We start from the raw sequence: 16433 nt of genomic DNA, 5'->3' as shown, positions 1-16433 counted from the left end.
AAACCACATTTCAAAGCACTTGATATTTTTAGAAGTAGAACTGATAGGACATTGTGGATTAATTAATCTCTTCTTCTGGTTCAGCAACTAAAGTTTTAAACAAGATTTTATCGCCAACAAAAAAGCTGCTTTCAAACTTTTTGTTTACTGTTGTAACACCCAATGATATCTTGTACCGCTTTCCCCCTTGAGTCTTTGAAAGTTGTAGTCAAAAACCATTTTAAAACCACTCAAATTCTTGATCCTATCTTCTTAGCGGCAAGAATTCATCTTTCAAAATGCCTGTTAAATTCAGTAATATCACATTAGAATGCTAATTGTGAATATTCTCCTACTTCTGCCCACTAAAACGGTGTCAGTTTCACAGCGTTCCAGCAATTACCAAATAATTTCAGTAAACGATCCCAACAAATTGCATCAGCGAACAACTCACTTCAGAGACTAAAGTGTACAGTAAACCCCAAACAGTTCAATAAGTATTGCCTACATATTGCTCAATGACTGAACTGATACTCGCTAATTTTTTTCTTCAAGTTTGAATTCTAAAGAGATTGAAATCCGTTTTAGTTCCGCCGTGCAGCAAATTGCTCCATATTTATTTGAAAGGCAGTTTTCACATATTTGTTGAAATTATTATAAAGCAAAATGTATCTTTGAACCTTTAGGCCAGAACTTGGCTTATATGTAAACTGCTTGATTTAGCTTTGACTGAAACCAAAAAAACAAAAACAAAACAACATTCCCCATTGTATCCTACTAAAAATATTAGTCACACAATCCAACATTTTGTTGCCGTTCACTTCAAGTGTATGAAACAGTATTTTAACGCACTGCACGCAGAAGATTGCATTTCTAAAATATGGCTTCATGCCATTTATTTCAAGGTTAATTTATGAAACCGTTATGCAGTGTGTTGTCCAATCAAAATAAACTTGGTCTACAAACTTTGTAGTATATCTTAGCAGCAGCTTTTTAATTTAGCATGCGACTCTCTTGTCTGGTGTCATGAAAACAACACAGTTGCTATGATGCAAGACTTCTGCTTGTGTTGCATTGTTAATTACAGCGGTGAGGATCACTTGCCCTTTTACATCTGAAGTCCGAGTTTAGTTGTGACCTCTGTGCTACGGTCTTTCCCGCAAGGGTGTGTTTTGTGTGTGTTAGCTCATTATTAGGCAAATAAACACAAAAAACACTTGAAACAAGGAAAACTGTGACTGTATTCATGTTCAACATTTTACAACACTGTTTTCAGCTAGTTGTGTGATAGTACTCAGACATCTTACACGCAAAATGAAGACTAATTATTCATGTTGATTTAAGTTCTCTGTAGATTTCCGTTTGGTTTCATGACAGAGCAGAACAAATTGTTGGTCTTTAAAAAAAAAAAATTTTAACAGTGTCGTAGCTGCTCGATAACATCGCTAACCATAAATAAACATTTTATTTTCCCCAAAACAAACACAAGGTTGGGCAGACTAGTTAAAAGCCTGCCTGTCAAAATTAACAATACTTGAAGAGATACTCAACACTTTGAATAGCTCCTTAAATTGTATAAAAGGAGTATCGGAGTATCATCTTTTTTAAAATTACAGTACGTGTCTGTTCACAATCTCCTAAAACAGTAAAACCCACTGTGTATCACATGAAATAAAGGTGCGGTCACATTTACCAAAAAAAAAAAAAAAGCGTTTATCCAAATTTTTATCCAAAGCGTCTTACATTGCATTTCAAGGTACACATTTTTACATTCTTATCAGTTCTTGCTTTCCCTGGGAATCGAACCCATGACCTTGGCGTTGTAAGCGCCAACACTCTACTGTTTGAGCTACAGGAAATTTTGAGCTATAATTCAATAGGAATCCACACAATCAGAATTTTCACATGAGGGCGAAAGAATTCATGATTCACGAATTTGCCGCATTGACAAACAGAAAGCTGTTTGGTTTGAAAGCATCTTCTGTGTGAGCTGTGCTTTGTACGTTGCTACAACTATTGACAATTGACCTTTTTAGTGAAATTTCGTTAATGTGACCGTACCTTAAGCCTGTGATTCTAGCAATTTTTCACTAGTGTCACAGTTCAAATATTAAGAGTGACAAATATGGGACAATATCAAGGCACTGCATGACTTGCATGATTATGATGTTGTTACGTTTTCTCCTGTTTGTGGCAATTATTCCAAACTCTCATAGGCTGGCAGTGATAGGAGATGGCTGCCTCCCTTGGGAGTCAAATCACATGATCAAGTTGTCAGGACTTGGCAAATAGACTCTACTGTTGTATGTGGTGTGTGTGTGTGTGCATGTGTCTGAGGTTCTGTCTCTAAAAGAATAAGCTGGGAACACAGTGGGATACAGTTGGACAGGAGTCGCTGATGTCCCTCTACAATAAATATAGACTCCTCCTGAGCTGGTAGGTGAGCTTTGGTGGATTAAGTCTTTGTTTCTGTGATACGGGATCTTTAAAAGTGAATAATATACTCTTGTAAATGTAATTTAAAACATCACTTAAACGTACTGCAGTATTCTCTCAAAATATTCTCTCGCCATTTCGAGTGGGTCAATCCCATCGCATTTTTTAGCGCAATACTATTCCAGAATGGCTTGAAGTCATTTGGCATTTTTCCCATTATGTTTCAAAAGACAAATAGTGGGACAAACGTTACAAATGAAAGTCTGTTACATGTTTCTGCACATCCTGACAAGATAAACTGCAACTGAAAAATATCTCTGACGGCAAAAAGGCATTTTGGTAGATGGCGAGTGAGCCACCACCTGCAGGTTTGGTTCACCTGGACTTTTCGTCTTCTAGAGCTCCCTTTTTCAACCCAGGCAGACGTGGAAAACCTCTGGTGGATATCGGTCTGTGCAGCTGAGTGGATATATAACATCTTCAGGAAACACGAGAAGAAGAGAAAAAAAGGAAGTAGCAAAATGACGTTTTTCCTCTCAATGGGAATAACAGGTATGGGTTATTTAAAGTCTCCCTGCCGAACGGTTTCCGTTGTGATGTGTGGGTCAGTTTTTCTCTCAGTTCATGAACTGCGTGTAGCCCTCGGCTCCTGTCACGATCACATCCATCCAGATCCTCATGGCCTCAGCGGAGGGGGCCACCATGAAATACAGTCTGTCGTGCGTCTTCACACAGAAGGTGAGGGAGGGGTTGGGGCTCTGCATTTAAAAAGACAAAATCAGATCAGTGAGGGAGCCACGTATGAATCGCATCTTCTATTCAGTCAAGGCTGCTATTTATTCATTAGGGATGTCAATTTTCAGGATGTTTTTAAAATTGACTAAATAAAATTGAATGAATTAATCATGCAAAGGGCATGTGGAGGACTCCAAATACTACATGCAATATTTTAACTATAATTCACATAATAATAATAATAATAATATAGTTTTTAATTAAATGAACATAAAATATATATTTTTAATGTATTTTAATACATTTCTATTTCGTATGAATCCAATTTAATATAATTTAATCATTTTTCAAGTATTAATAATATAATGTGTATGAATAATGCAGGTACAATTTTATTGTGAGGATCATAAGTCTTATTATACTTTATAATACATAGCCTTATACATATTTTTTATAATATATTTGTTTTAGCTATACTTTATAATACATATATTTAATAACTACATTCAAAATGATTATACTTATGATATAAATATAATAATATAATTTTAAAATATAATTAAACAAATGTACTGATATTTAAAGTATCAGTATTTTCATCTTAATAAATTATTTTAATGTATTTAGAATTAATCAAATTGGTATGATTTAATTAATATAATTGTATAAGTAATGATGATAATTTGAATGGATAAGTGGATTATATAATATTTCTGAATAATATATAGTCATTTAAACATATAAATATTTTATGTATTTCATTTAATATTTCACGTTTTGAACTTAAGTTTGTGTTTATTGTATTACAACTGACATTGTTTTTTAATGTCTTTTGAATTTGTTTGTCTTCATGCTCTCGGCATTTAATAATTCAACAAAGCTTGTTTATCTCGCTGGACGTGAACCTGCATGTAATGTAGTCTTGGTTGTATTTTCTTTAACCTTGTTTAGTTTTGCTCATTGTTTTGGAGGATGAGGTCATGTCACATTCATGCTGAGATATACCTAATTTAGCTGTTTCTATCAAGTGACAGAAAAATTGGCACCAAAACGCTGCAGTGTTTGATTGGATGCACTGCCTTTGACCCAGCTGTTTAATTTATTTTACAGCTTAACATCACATTGTATTCTAACACACTATTATGGCATTTGTGCTCCTGATTACTTTGGGCCTGTTTTTAAAAGCCAAAGCTGCTTGTATGTCTACGTCACATGCAGCACAGGGCACTCAGATGCGTGTTTACTGATCTCTCTCGAGCTAAAATGGATTAATTGAAAGTCATACCACTTAATTAATAATCATTGTTTAATCATTAGCATCTCTAATTTCGATACACATCTGCATAAGTAGAGTAGGAGGTGCTTGTTAAAATATGATAATTAGTTCTCCTTACCAAAACACTCATTATTTAAGTGTTTTTCAGACCATATTACATCATTCAATAGGCAAATAAATTTATTCAAATGACAAAGGGATTCTTATAGATGCTTGTTTCCACCACAGAATAATAAGGTAACTGCGACTTTTTACCGTGCAATTGCAAGTTTATATCTCACAATTCGGACTATATAACTGACAATTGTGATTTGAACTCAGACTTTATAAACTCGTAATTGCAAGAAAAAAGTCACAAGATAAGATAGTCACAATTCTGACTTTTTTGCTCACAATTGCAAGTTTATATCTCACTATTCTGACTTTATAGCTCACAATTGCTAGTCAGATTTGCGCGTTATAAACTTGCAATTGCGAGATAAAAGACAGAATTGTGATATAAACTTGCAATTGCGAGAAAGAAAGTGAGAATTGTGAGATATAAACTTGCATTTGTGAGAAAAAAGTCAGAATTGTGAGATAAAAGGTTGCAATTACTTTTTTATTTGCATGTTTATATCTTACAATTCTGACTTTATGACTCAGTTGCGAGTTATAAACTTGCAACTGCGAGAAAAAAGTGAAAATTACTTTTTTTATTACAATTTTAGATCTCAAAATTCCATCTTTATAACTTGCAAGGGCGAGTCAGAATTGTGAAATTAAAACTCGTAATTGCGATTAAAAAAAGTCTTGTGAGATAGACTTTATAAGTTGCAATTGTGAGATATAAACTCGCAGTTCTATAAACCCAGATAGAAAATAAGTCAAAATTCCGAGATATAAAATTACAGTTGTGAGAAAAAAAGTCTGAATTGTGAAAAAAAGAGTGGCAATTATATTATGGTTCCAGTTAATGCCGGTTAACCTATCACAATATACAACATGAGGCTGATGGTGTATAATAGACCACACAACTGCTTCTGTGAGGTTATTACGTTTTATATACACACTTATCATCTCATCACAAGTAGGAGTAGCAGAGAAACACTTAAGGGAAATGCACAGGTTGTAAATTACATTATACTCTCATCCTCAGTAACTATGCAAAAAAACAAAACAAATATACACTTTAAATACTGGCCTTCAGTTAAAGTGCAAATAGTTCCGTTATTTAAAACAACACAACACAAGGTATGCGTTAAGTGTGTGAAAAATGCAAGAATTAGAGCAATTTTTCTTTTGAACAAACATGCAGGATAGGGAGATAGCGGTGGAGAAGTGATACGTACGTTTGTCAAATTCAGATTGAAAAATCCTTTCTGTGAAAACAGTCGGCAAAGCAAAAGAATGAAGAAAAAGAAGGGTGGGTAACATTGACAGCAGAGTTACAGCATAAGAGACAAAAAAGAGAAGAAAGAAACTAACAGAAAAAGATCAAATGAAATGGTGCAATAGGAGTGCAGAGCAGAAAAACAGCGGAGACGTGAGCTGTGCTTATACGAGGGTCTGAGCGAGGGCCGTACCTTTGTGGCACTGCGCAGGTGATCATAGTAAACCTCCTCGATTGCCTGGAAGTAGATGACGCCCTTCAGTTTGCTCTCATGTTTATCTGTGAACGGGAGAACACAGAGATGTCACGCTGCGAAAAAATCGTTCTCTTGATAAGAATTTGATTGCAATATTTCGGTTTAAAGTGTGTTTTTAATATAAAAACAAGATACATTAACCCAAAAAAGCAAAAGCGAATAAGACATGTTCTCAGAAAAACAAGTATTTCCAAGTATTTTTACTGGAAAACAAGGCAAAACTACTGATTAGCACAATTGTTTTGCACAGCGAAGGTTTCAAAACCAAATAAGCCCCCACTCCCCTCGAGAATAATGATCTGGTAAGCACCGATGTGACCTTGTTACTGCAGTGCAACCCCTTAATTTTCAGCCCGTGTAAAAAAATAAAGAGCGAGAGCTCACGCTTTGCCGAGCGCCACGGCTGGATGATGAGCACGATTTCCTCAGCATTGCGGCAGATTTCATCACCATCAGATAGCATGCGGACGGGCTTCTGGTTATTTGTATGCCCCTAGCTAACCCGAGGCTATCGGAAATCATGGCAGCCACTGTGAGCTTAAGAATTACTAATTATCCGTATCCCCCCACTGCTGGATTCACCCACAATCCCACTCTTTGTTCTGCCCTCGTTTCTTTCCCCAACCTCAGGGGGACCAAAGCGTAACGACACGTTTGCGGAGTTGCATTAGCATAGTGCACAGTAAGGAGGATGCTGGGAGGCGACGCTGCGGTACACATACCGGCGTAGTAGGAAAACGTCCTTTTAAGGCGATCAAAGACGAACCAGCGCTTCTTCCAGGATTTGATCTTCCCTCCCATCTTGACAAGATAGCCCTTGCACATCTTTTCGGTGAGAATCACGTGGTAGCACGTGTCCACGCTGTGACCTGAGGACTCGATGTGGGAGCGGAGGTCAAACTCCTCTTTGCGAATGGGCAGGTATCGTGTCATCGGACGGGCCTGGAAATCAACAAGATGTGGTTCATATTTTTGTTATAAGGATTAATGACATGACATGTTTTTTTGTCCTATCAGTTAATTGTTAACATTTTAACATAAGGTTTCATTAGGTAGAATGAAACTAAGAATGAACTAGTTGAACAATACTTCTACATTTATTAATCTTAGTTAATGTTAATTTCAACATTTACTAATACATTATTAAAATCAAATTCTTTTTGATATTTTTTGGTTTGGCATCTTTTGGTTTTTAAATACAATGACAATTACATGACAACAAAATTGTAGTTAGTAACATAATTTTAATTTTAATAGATTACAAATTTTAGGTAATATAACCTGACTACTTTTTGGATTAATTTTAGATTGCTTTTGACCAAACTCATTTATCACATTGAATAGGAAAATTTGTATCATATTGATATAAGAATACAAAGAGGGGAAAAAAATTCCATTCTTTGTTAACAACACGAAGTGCATTAAACGTTAAATCACGTCAGATTTTCCCCAAACTGGGGTTTGAGATTTTAATGAAAATAAATAATTTAATGATAATAATAAAATAATAAGAAGTGTTTGAAAGACATAGCAATACATGGTTAAATGATTTCCTGATTGATAATTAAAAAAATAGTTTATGCGCTTGTCAGGAGTTGATTCGATATGCAACGTTGCGAAAACACTCCTTAAAAGTGAAATGATTTCTGTAAATCCAGTGGTCGATTGTTTGTGGAAAAAAAAGAAAAAAGGAAAATTAAAAACATGTAAAAGAAGAATAAAAGAAAATCAATCAGATATGAAAGATTTACTGCCATTGTGTTAACAATATGTAATCATGTAATCAATAAAAAGCAACTGCAGTTTGATTACAAGTATTTTAAAATGTAATACAATCTAATTACAAGTACTTAATTTTTTGGAATCTGATTACATAATCTAGATTACATGTAATCAGTTACTACCCAGCACTAATTACAAGGTACAGTTGCACTAACAACATCCAGAAACAGAAAAAACAAAACAGACCCTCATGGTGACTGTGTCTAGGTCAATAGCATTTTGTCTTGTGGTCTAATATGTAAGCATTGTTTATTTAATAGTTTAATGTAATAGCTTATTCAGGGCAGTACTAAATAAAAAAGCCATTATAACCCCTCTTATTTTGATAAAATTACTATAATTTATTACTATAATTCTGCAAGGTCTATGTACATTTTATGATTGCAACTTTATATGTAATATTTTTTACACAAGGTTTTAATTAAATTACTAATGAAAATGATTAATTAAATGACAAACTAAATAAAAAACAAATGACTACTTTGTGTGCACTCTCATGTAAAGTGTAAGAAAAATGTATTTTTTTTACTTGATGGTTACACATGACATTTTTAGAGTCGATAAATGTAATCTTTTCTTGAAAATGGTATACATGTTTTTCAAAACCATATGACATTCAAATAATCTCTAAAAACCTTAAACCCTAATTAATTAATCCGTTAAATCGTCATCCCTAGAAGAATCCCAATAAACTCTCGGCAGAGTAGAGAGCTGCGGCTCCTCACCTGAGAGAAGTTTTTGGCCCTCATCTTCACCTCCTTCTCTATCAGCTGCTGTCTGTGTACAGTCTCCTCCTGCAGTCTCTTCTCCGCCACCTCCCTTCTTCTTCTCTCTTCCTCGAGCATGAGTTTACGTGTCTGAGTCTCTCGTTCCTGCGGGACAAAAGAGCGCGGCGGTTATTAGACATGACTGAGAGTCAAGAAAGATGAATATTGCTGGTTGATAGTGACTGTGTACAGATGCCACGACTCACTCTGGACTCAATGAGTCGAGCTTTCTCCAGATGTGCCTCCTTCAACATCTTCTCCATCTCTTCGATCTTCAGCGCATCCATACCACTGGCACTGTGAAACACATAAAACTTCAGTCAAAGTCTCCATCAACTATACTGAGGGGGGAATTCACTATGCATGTTTGAACCAAGACAGCCAGCCATTTAAATAGTCGTTGCGCAACAGTTCAGTGAATTTACCCCTCGGCCATCTCTTTGGTGAATGATGGAATTGAGACCAGTAGCAGTGAGACTGGTGGATTACGAAACATTTCGTCATACTATATGAAAATACAGCTGGATTGCAAGCATCTGCCGTGAAACATTAAATGAAGCACATGTGGACTATAAACACAGAAAAAGAAAATGTGTAGTGGATTACTCTTGAGAAGAATCCCAGACTCGCTTGAAGCTTTATAAAGACAAGAGTAAACAAACAGATCGAGAACATTTCAAGTAAACAAATTCTCTCCTGAGAGAGAAACAGCTGAAGGCCGACTGTTTACAAAGCCGTGTTGCCCCGGTCCAGCTCCACTGCACTTTACAGGCGTTTGTTCACAACATATTCACACATTTCCCATGATAAAGCTTGTAACTAAAGACAACATGTCAGTGTCCAACTGGGTTGGGGGCCATTCAGAACTGAATTGAGAATGCCTTTGAAATTCAGGAATGAATATAAGAAAGTACGCTTAAAATGGAATGACATCAAAGAAATTCATATTACGGCTAATGGTAGGATTTCAATACACTACCGTTGAAATACTTGATAGTAAATACATTAATATAGAGGAACATTGACATCAATTTTCCACTGAACTGAGTGGCAAAACATCCTGCAACATGGCTAGTTTTAAATAGAGGAAACTGCGAAAATGGGAGTAAAACAAACTATTATCCTCTTAAATTAAAGGCAGTTGGACTTGACAGTGTTCCTCACAACTTACCAAAGACCCAGTGGTCCATGGACATTGACATGTGGCCAGAAATTGGGTTTTCTGACTTTATATATACCTGATTTAGACGCCGGGGAAATACATAAAGCAAAGCCTGTGAACGCTTTATCTGCTAGACAACACTATCTAAACTTGCTTTATAAGGAAAAAATAGGTTTGTCTAACACTATCTAGCCATCCCCCTTTGTAGAACACAAGGATCATCATTATGGATTTTTTTTTTAAAATAAACGCTGACAAAAGATGGTAAGTATTTAATTGATGAGCTGTCAATATAAGATATGACCTAGGGTATAATTTTACCACAAAATTCAACATATCTCTGACACAAAACTGTAACTGCAAATCCATGTTTTCTCTGCCTCAGAAGCAAATGGATCGCTGCAATTCACAGAAACCACTCTTTCCTGTAGCTTTCAACAGTCTGTAAAAAGACAGCTTCGATTTCTTGTTGAATCTGTTTGTACAGTCGATCGCACAGCTCTTTTCCATTTTAGATGTGTTTTGTGTGTTATTCGCGGCATTCACAAAATGCTGCCACTCGCTCTTTTTGCTCCACAGTGGGTGTAACCGCAAGTGACTCCTGCCTACTGTGACGTCTATTGTTAGAAAATTATTTCTATTTCAAAAAAATGCTGATAAGCACATGAATAAATATTAAATTAGAAAACAGTTATTTTAAATTGCTAAATATTTCACAATATTACTGTATTTTTGATTAAATAAACAAAGCCTTGGTGAGTGGAAGAGAATCTTTTGACCCCAATCTTTTAAACAGTAATTAAATTTCTTTTTTCAGTATTTTCTGAATTACCCATAAATGTTACAAAACAAACACAGTATATTAGGTAATTCCACAAAAATATGATATATTAATCATTAATATTAATGTTAATTATCAATAAATTAGCTTTTAAATGAATTTTATATACTGTATGCATATACATGCATTTCATTATATTTAATAAATTAACTTTTATTTTATGAGCCCTGATGCACTTCATCCCCAACATTTCACAGAATGCTCTAATTTACCCTAAAGTCTTCAAAATGGAGGCAAACAACACAAAGCAGGCTTGCCTTATTAATTATGCATTTTTTGTGAAGAAGAAAATCTGTTATGTGACTACTGATTTTTTTTTTTGAATTACAATTAAGAGCATTCGTTTTCCTGTCATTCCAAATCAAATTGCTTTCTAACATCCTCTGCAGCATGACCAATTCCCTTCAAATCACACTCATGAACTGAATTCTGAATTTCGCTCAACCTTGGAGTCACGTGTCAGTGTTTGCACCTCATTAATTGTTGGTTTAAACCCTGATTTGCTTTCTCGTTTGGCTAATCTGTTATTTAAAAATTTTAGATTCTGATGAAAGTGTAGCAGGACGTTATTGCCATATCTGTATTTACAAGTACAAAGGAATACTCTTATATGCAGAGAGGGGATTGATGAAGAGCAGAGACCAAAAAAGAGGGGGTTAATTTATGACAGGAAGGGTGGTTAAGCAACAAACAGAAAACCTCAGGCATGTGTTTATGGAAGACGCCTTTTCAGTTGTTGTCATTTTTGCGAGCCCAATTAGTCCTATGTGTGCTCTGACTGTCCCTGTTAAGTGGAAACTGACAAGACGACCGTTTCCACACAGGCCGTTTAACCCCAGCAACAACCTACAAGCTTAAAGATATGTCTTCACAGAGTCCGTTTAACCCAGAATCAACCTAATCTGTAGCCTCAGGCATCAAAGTCGTTCATTTGTTCTTTCCTTTTCGCAAGAAAGTGGGCGGGATGAAGCACGGTCGCTGCATTATGATTCATAGCTTCCCTACACACGGAGCTATTGCATCCATGTGAATGTATCGAAAATATACATTCTTTCACACATTTTTACATGGATGTACCGGTAATTTAATATAAATTTATAATAATATATGCTACTGTTCAAAAGTTTGGGTTCATGAAGATTTTTTGTGTGAAATAAATAAATACTTTTATTCGTTTAATTGATCAAGCTGTAAGATTTCGGTTTCAAATTTTGAACTTTGTCATCGCAGGAATAAATTACATTTTAAAATATATTAAAATAGAATTTAATTAAAATAGAACAAATATATTACAATAGAAAACAGTTATATTATTTCACAATATGACTGCTTTAACTGCAATTACGGATAAATCCAGTTTAAAATTAGAATAAATGATATGACCTTGCTTTCCATTTTAAAAATGAAAATTAATTAATTAAAACAAATAATTATGCTGATTTTATATGAGCTTTAACAATAAAAAAAAAAATGCTAATAAATGTGATTCATATACTATGATTTGGAGTCTCAATTTGGAGAGTACTCTCTAAAAGTCATTAAGCAGATGGTTGATAATTTATCTTGGGACGTGCATGTAGAGAAAAGCCGCAGGGCCGCCACAAGTTCCTGTCACAGAGCCATTGGCTAAGCGTTCTGAGAAAATGATTTAGGAAAGCACATGGAAATGTCGAACCTGGACATGTTGTCAGGAGAGCAGGCCGAGTTGTTTCCAGTGGAGATGCTTGTGTCCATGCTGTCCGAGCTCTCCAGGCTGAGGGTGTCGTACGGTTGTTCCCCAGAAGAGGGCGCTGTGTGGTGCAGGATGGAGTGGTGCATGACTGGCGCGGAGGTTGAGGAAAAGGGAATGTTGAGATGTGATTGAGAGCCATGGAGCGCCTCCCACTGGCACTGAGCCTCTACTGCAGCTTTCTGCTTCAGTTCGGCTAAACGTCTCCGCTGCTCCTCAATAACCTGCTGACCTGATGGAGATAAAACACATATATGAGAGGCAGATCTACAGACTGGATATAAGTGCCCAAAACTGAACAAACAAAGCATTTTATAGGTCAAAGACAGCTGCCAAACCCTCTTTTAGACAAGACTACATAGTGCTTTGAAACCCAAGTGACTGCACATCCATTTAGGATGGCACAGTTTGCCCACGATTTGCTCCATCATGCCTCACACATACACATATAAAATATGCAATGCATGTGTGCTGAATAAAAACCCCAAGCAAGATCCCTTTGTACATTACCAGTCAAAAGTTTAAGGTCATCTACTCATACATTTATTACATTTTATAATACTGAAGTCATCAAGACTAAGAACAAATAATACAAAAATAAATAAATCATTGTGCCATCAAACTGTAATAATTTTTTAACAAATTAAAAATTAAATATATACAATTAAAATAATAACTAAACTGAATAAACTAATTAAAAATGTATTCTCTGTTTGATTAGGGAATTATGTAGTAACCACAAATTGTTTTAAAGTAATTGTAAAAAAAAAAAATTAAACTGATAAAATAAAATGCTTTGATATAGAAATTATGTAGTAACTGCATAAAAGTTAACAAATTAAGAAATGAAATTAAAAAGAATTTAACTAATAAAATAAAAAAATAAAGCAGAATCAAAAGTGTTCTTATAAGAAAATAAAATAAAAATGTTTTGTATTCATTCATAAATAGAAATAGGATTAGGTTCAATGTATATTTGAATGAAAAGTCATTTCAAGCATTTAAGCATAACCCTCAAATTAAATCATAAGGTTTTGAGATCATTACAAACAAATTCAGTTAACTTTTGACTAGCAGTGCAGTTTTCAAAAGTGCATGAAACCATTTATCTATACTATTTATGTATAGATTACCACTGATATCATCTTCCAATCCATGCACGATTAATCCCATACATAAGTCTAAAGTATCCCATCAGCGGAAAAAACAACATTAGGGGTAAAAGAACATTTGGACACTGTCAAGCCCATTCCAATGGTGGGAGGAAGTGCACAAAATGTTGGGTTAGAATTGAGAATGATGATTATGATGAACGGCAGTCCAATACTACTACCTGTGGGACCGTCCGTACTAGAAGAGGACGCAAACATGGAGGGAAAGAATTCTGTTTGAGGGCAAGGTTAAAACAGAACCAAAGAAGAGAACAAAAGAAGAGATGTATAAATTGGCATCCCATTGTCACTATGAGTATGAGGGGAAAAAAATCATGGTGGGAATTTAAAAAAAGCATGCGGGTTTGGAATAACATGAAGGTGAGTAAATAATGATATTTTCGGTTAAGATATTTCTTGAAGTTTGACGGCTCATCAGTTGTTTGTGTTGATTTTACAACCAGCTCTAAAATATGAGCTGTCAAGCTGCTGTTCTCATTACCTTTCTGCTGGAGAGCCAGCTGCCTCTTGGTCTCAATGTCCTGCAGGGTGGCTGCCAGGTTGCGTGGGAGACTCCCGGTGCTGTTGGCAACCATCAGAGGACTCTGGGTAAACAAAACAAACAATTACTTCCACCAGCATATTTAACAATAAGGAGGGGACTAAATTGCCACATTAAATGATGCAAGATATTCTGATAACTGGGGAGTATATGCACTATTTACCCTGGCAAGGGGTCAATGCAATATTTACCCTGGTAGGAGTGTTACGTCCCAGCGTAGCCGAAGTGTATGTGGGGGAGAGACCAGCGCTGATTTTCGGTCTCAGTGACGATTGGCTGGTATCACTGTCCAGTCGAGAGCGGTACACCTGCAGGCCAGAAAAAACTTGACGTGAGTTGAAGAGATGCTTTTTTAAGTTACTAAACAGAGTAAAGGTGTAAAATTCAGTCTTCATTCACTCATTGCACGGTTGAATGTAAGTATAAGATTTAACAAGACAAACAATCCGTTATATGGTTTAAGTATGATATAGCACACATTGCAAAAGTTGAACTACTGTAGAATAAATGAAGTGAACTTGAGTGAACTACACCTTTAAAATTATTTTTTTTATATCAACATTTTTAAAATTAAGAAATTAATACTTTTATTCAGGAAATATGCATTAAATTAATCAAGTGACAGCATAGACATTTAAAATGTTACAAAAGATTTATATTTCAAATTATTGCTTTTTTCTTCGAAATCCTCCAAAAATCACAGTTTCCACAAAAATATTAAGCAGCACAACTGTATTTAACATTGATAATAATAATAAATGTATTTTGAGCAGCAAATCAGCAAATTAGAAAGATTTCTGAAGGATCATGTGACACTGAAGACTGGATTAATGATGCTGAGAATTCAGCTTAGCCATCATAGGAATAAATTGTATAAAAAAGTATAAAACAGTTATTTTAAATTGAAATATTTAATATTACATTTCAATTTCACAATATTAATGTTTTCACTGTATTTTGGATCAAATAAATTCAGCTTTGATGAGCATAAGAGACTACTTTCAAAAACATTAAAACATTTTAACAGTAGTGTATAGTTTAACACACTTTACTGAACAATCAATTAACAAACATGCATGACCAGAAAAAAGTTTGTTTGTACTTTTTTTACAGACAAATTATAATTCTCTCATCATTCACTCACTCTCATATCTTTCAAAACATGGGGTGCGTTTCCGGTACAATGGCATAACTCGCTGCTTAACCACAATAGAAAGATGTATTGTTGGAGAAATTAACAAACTAGTAACGACTGTTTCCCGAAATCATTGCTTCATTGCACATCCGTCGTTCAAACCACATTGGTTCAACAATATAGTAAATATGAGGTCACGCAGGTGGTGGAGTAAAAAGGTCTGCTAGTTAATCAGTTTTATTGCTGTAAATAGTGAACATGGCAGCTGAAGTCTGCTTTGCAATTTTTGTTTTCCATTGTTTTGCTGATCAATCACAGGTTCCCTCTTACATCACTCTTACACATCTTTGTGATGCTGTTTGCAAATGTTCGTTGGAACTATGGTTTCGGGAAACATATTGGACTATGCTGATAGCAACGAAACTTGCGACCATAGTTGGCTAACGATGATTTGGGAAACGCACCCCAGAATTATGTTTTTCTTTTCATGATGCACAAAGGGAGTTATTAAGCAGAATGTCCAAGCTGCTCTTTTCCGTACAATAAAAGTGAACTGTGATCACATCTGTCAAGAAAGATTTTAAAAGCATAATGACTTAAAATTCAGTCTGTTCCTCACAGTCATTTCATAGTGCAAGACCATTTTTATGTTGTTTTTTTGTCCTTTTTGAACCTTGATTGCTTCTGGTCCCCAACACTCTCATTGCAATAGAAGATAGCAGCTCGGACATTCTGCTCAACTTCTCATTTTGTGTTCCATTGAAGAAATGTTCAGGTTTGTAACAACACAAGGGTTTGTAAAAAAAGTTAATTTTCAGGTGAACTATTACTTTAACAAAAGGCCTTTTTCTTCTATAGATGTTTCTCGACATAATAGTACAGGGGTCCCCAATCCTGTTCCTGGAGATTTACCTTCCTGCAATTCAGATCCAATCCTGATCCAACACACTTGTCTATAATTATTAGCAAAGTCACTTGAAGGCAAGCCTGCAACATTAGCCGAAAAAAGCACAACGCCTGCTAACGTTGCGGTACGCAGGGAAGGAGACAAGAGGACGTTTTTTTAAATGTGTCAATGGAGGAGAGGCTTCACTAGGCTGAATAATTTGCAACATATTTGCTCTTAAACATTCGTTTTGGATTGATCTATTTTACACCGAAAAAAAGGAAGCTCTTTTATAAGATAAGTCACAGACAATTGCGCTATGGTACTTCTCATTCATTTCTATGGTATCCACAAACAGTGACTG

General features: G+C 35.3%; 1 protein-coding gene across 50 annotated transcripts in view; it reads right to left on the bottom strand.

The window, feature by feature from the left end:
- Positions 1-1202: 1202 nt before the first annotated feature.
- phldb1b (pleckstrin homology-like domain, family B, member 1b) overlaps positions 1203-16433 on the bottom strand; it is an 84260-nt gene continuing 69029 nt past the window's right edge. For 31 of the 50 annotated variants that reach the window (XM_077208722.1, XM_077208725.1, XM_077208750.1 and 28 more), the window contains 9 exons: positions 14240-14356; positions 13989-14091; positions 12282-12567; positions 8810-8900; positions 8562-8708; positions 6777-6996; positions 5992-6077; positions 5758-5787; positions 1203-3173 (listed from right to left, as the gene is read on the bottom strand). In XM_077208722.1, the coding sequence (XP_077064837.1) occupies positions 3033-3173; positions 5758-5787; positions 5992-6077; positions 6777-6996; positions 8562-8708; positions 8810-8900; positions 12282-12567; positions 13989-14091; positions 14240-14356 (1221 nt within the window). In that variant the 3' untranslated portion in view covers positions 1203-3032. The remainder of the gene's footprint in view (positions 3174-5757; positions 5788-5991; positions 6078-6776; positions 6997-8561; positions 8709-8809; positions 8901-12281; positions 12568-13988; positions 14092-14239; positions 14357-16433) is intronic. The other 19 variants (XM_077208757.1, XM_077208747.1, XM_077208754.1 and 16 more) reach the window with 1 other exon arrangement.

Source organism: Siphateles boraxobius, unplaced genomic scaffold (genome assembly GCF_051911475.1).
Source record: "Siphateles boraxobius isolate OS27281-9 unplaced genomic scaffold, OSU_SipBor_1 6, whole genome shotgun sequence".
Taxonomy (NCBI): domain Eukaryota; kingdom Metazoa; phylum Chordata; class Actinopteri; order Cypriniformes; family Leuciscidae; genus Siphateles; species Siphateles boraxobius.
The sequence above is the reverse complement of the archived record's forward strand: the minus strand, read 5'-3'. Positions and strand labels throughout refer to the sequence as shown.